Source organism: Bactrocera latifrons, unplaced genomic scaffold (assembly GCF_001853355.1).
Source record: "Bactrocera latifrons isolate USDA-ARS-PBARC rearing strain unplaced genomic scaffold, ASM185335v1 scaffold_0, whole genome shotgun sequence".
Taxonomy (NCBI): domain Eukaryota; kingdom Metazoa; phylum Arthropoda; class Insecta; order Diptera; family Tephritidae; genus Bactrocera; species Bactrocera latifrons.
The window spans coordinates 3852551-3856214 of record NW_017534406.1 but is presented as its reverse complement, the minus strand read 5'-3'; the positions used below and the strand labels follow the sequence as shown (position 1 = coordinate 3856214).

Sequence of the window (3664 nt, the reverse complement as noted above, 5' to 3'; positions counted from 1 at the left end):
TTATTTTATAAATTAAAAAGTTTAAAAACATATTGTTGATTAGGAAATCGATTACATTAAAAAAATGGAATCAGTTACATATTATTTTTCGAAGTTGAAAAACATTTGATTCAGATTAAATGTAAATTATGAAAACATGCATTTTCGAACTTCTTCAAAAAATATATTTTTAATTATTTTTAGAATTCGATATTTGAAGAAAATATATTTATACGATGACGAAAAATGATCTTTAATAAAAATATTATGTTAACAATCATTGCCAAAACGCAACCGAATTCAAAAGTTTACAATTTAATAACTCTGGCAGCACTCTTTCATGAAAAATTTAAATATTCACAGTGTTATGAAATTATTTGTTACCGCTATCGCATTTCAATTTAGTAAAATATTATCCTGCTCATGTGCATATTTCTACATTTAAATCTAACGCCTTTCACTTGCTTCTCTCAAACTCTCTTTCCCTCTCTCTATTAGGTGTTGGCGCCGCTCCGGCCAGTTCTGCAGCCCCTGCAGCACCTGCCTTGGACCCTAACGCGCTCATTCAGGGTCTAACCAATGCCGTGACAGCTAAGATCCAAACGGTTACGCAAGTGGTTGGCGGTTTGGTACAAGCCAAGACAAATCTGAAGCAGAGTTTGTTAAGGAACGTTTTGAATACGGTTAGCAGCGCCAGCGCCGCACTTCCGAAGCCAACATATATTACGAAAACCATTCGTATACCCATTTTTGTGAAAGGTGGCGCCGCTCCAGCTGCACCCGCCACGCCTGCGGCCACCACAGCTGCAGCCCCATCGCAGCCCGAGGCAACTACGACGGCTGCCCAATCGGCTGGTTACGCATACGGCTACAGACACCGTCATTAAGCTACACCTACATGCATACAAATATTTAGTACTTAAGTTGGTACCTAAGTTGAGCTGAGAATTTATGTGCTATACAAGGATTTAATATCTAGAAAGCTAAAATTACAAATATACGAATTATTTTACGATTGTATATGTTTGAATATTGATATAACGATTATTTGAAATAAAACTTAAATTTCTTTAGTTAATTTGTTGTTTATTAATGTTTATCGCTCCTTTTGACCGTAATCAGGCTATAAGGGCCTGCTTAAGTCATATACTAAGCAATAGATAAGTTATAAAATCGCTCACTAGTGGCACTCCACAAGGAGGCATCCTATCCCTTTTGCTTTGGGTCATCTTGATCAATGAATTATTACTACCCCTCAAAAGGGAGAACTCTAAGGTCGTCTACTACGCGGACCGGACCACCACCGGATCTAAGGGTCAAAAACAGGAGCGGGATTCTTCTATAGTAATCCATATACAGAACGTAGCTTATAGATTCCATAAACATGCTAGTGAATAATCTCTAAGTTTCACTACGTTAGGTTTTTCAGGCAGGCAGTAACTAGATTATCAGCAGATAAGCAACTCGGATAATATAGAAGTAAATCAAAAAGCAGACGAGCGGGCCGGCTCGAGGGCAGCTCGAAACACGATTGATTTGTTTAATAATATTGTAGTGGTCTTTACAGGGCACCTAACCTTAAAATCCCACCTTCAAAAAATAGGAAAAGTGGTTTCAGCCGAATTCAGAGCATGCGCTAAGAATGATGAGACGCTGGAACATCATTTATGCCAATATTCAGCCGGATGGGATATAATATATTCCACGGCTCCAACTTAAGACACTTTGGGCAGCTGAGGTGGAAAAAAAACATTTTTTTAGCAAAATGATTTGCGAAGTTGCACCTTCCCTTTCAACCTAACAACCTTCTGGAACGCAAGGCAATCTGTAGACACAGAGTTAAGGTCTTTAGATTCATTTATCCAGATGGGGATCACATCTTCTTCATAGAGCGTAGTAAGCCTTTGAGAGTACATGTGATGGAGAGGAGGGCACAATACATAGATCTTAGGTTTAGATCGCACCGCTAGAGCATATAGTTGTCAATCAAACTAGGCCATCAGTATCAAGATTAAGAACGTCTTATATCCTTTTTTGCTATAAGAATACAGGTTGATTTCTGTGATTTCCGATTAGCCTGGTGAAGGTATCGCCGCATCCTTAAGGATGACTACTCCTCTTATGAAAAGCATGTTCTCCTACCAGATTAATCTAACCTAACATATGCGCCATAAAGTCACTCGATAGTTCGAAAATCTTTATATTAGATATACAACTTGTATAGTATATTAGGCATTAGGGAATTATTGACCTAATTCAATACATTTTTGATACAAATATATACCCCTATCAGGAAGGGATTATCTCTGAATTTCAATTATATATCTCTCACATTGCATGAAGTTTTAATCTTCCATTTCTCAATAGCGGTGTATCACCTCACGACCTATATAATTAATATCTCGACAGAAGTCAAAAATGTGTGAATGAAATTCGAAAACTCTTTTTAAATTAATTTGGAAAATTATATTTTCAACGTTCTTTCCATACATTAGCTTAGTATACATACTCTACTACTTAAGACTACAGACAGATTCTTAAATCTCATCCATTACTGTATTTCCGGGTGAACTTCACTAGTCCATACATGACATTCATGGACATAGAAATAAGTATTTAAAAATGCAGCATCACATCCCACATGAAACCGTATTCCTTACACATTACATATAAATCTTACAAAACGGAAAGGTAAGGGAAATCAATGATATGTCACTTTCCTGGCGCGTTATATCTAAGTGCTGGCATATGTGTATGTACAGACTTATGTCAATATTTGAAAAACTCCCTATTTGCTTCCGCATATCCATATAAAAGTTCAACAACGCAACTCTGGCACCTTATTCAGCACAATAACCGTAGAACGCACACTTTTCCGCATGAATTATACATAATACTTATAATAGACATACATAGATAGAATTTTTATACCCACAAGTCATGTTGCGCAACGGCTTTTTTGAACTTTTGGCATATTATTTGTAAGCAATACTAATTTTTATGATTTGTTTTTCTAATATAATATAATAGATGCCCAAAGTTATATGCAAGCACGTTTTCCTTCCATGTAACAATATTTTTTCAAAAAAGCTTCTTGTTTATTCCAGCAGCCAATAATATTGGCGATTCGCTCAATTTCGTTACGAACTACGCGGCGACTACAACGCCTTTGAATTTTATGCAATAATCGGTTCCGTTCGTGTTTAAACACACCTTACTTGCTTGATTGTATTTATGAATATGTATGTAAAAACCGCGTATGTTATGCACGTCGATTGGCCAAGTCAAACAAATCAATCGGCGCTCGTCGCATGCAAAAATATGCACACATCGGCGTAAAGTTGGCATAGATTAATAAAGAAATTCATTAATAAGCTTCCAAAATTTCTAGTGATCGCCAACGTGCATGGACTGATTAATACTCATCTACAGCGTATTATGGTTATTGACTACGGCATAGAATAAGAAAATTATTGAAAAAAAAAAATTCTCGCGCTTTTCGTTTGTAACACATTTTTGCTAATAATAATCGTCGTAATAATCCTTCAAATATATCGTTAATATATGTATACATATATGTCCTCTCCTTCGGTAGAATATCATTAATATATGTATGTATTATACATATGTATAATAAAATATTAACATGAGTTTGTTTTTCGGCGCCAAAACAAAATATATATAC

The 3664-nt window shown here is 35.9% G+C and overlaps 1 protein-coding gene across 1 annotated transcript in view; it reads left to right on the top strand.

Annotated features, from left to right (window-relative positions):
* The window catches only part of LOC108967348, a 2704-nt gene extending 1647 nt beyond the window's left edge, over window positions 1–1057 (top strand). Inside the window, exon 2 of the mRNA XM_018930726.1 lies at window positions 478–1057. Coding sequence (XP_018786271.1) covers window positions 478–866 — 389 coding nt within the window. The 3' untranslated portion in view covers window positions 867–1057. The remainder of the gene's footprint in view (window positions 1–477) is intronic.
* The last annotated feature ends 2607 nt before the right edge of the window (window positions 1058–3664 follow it).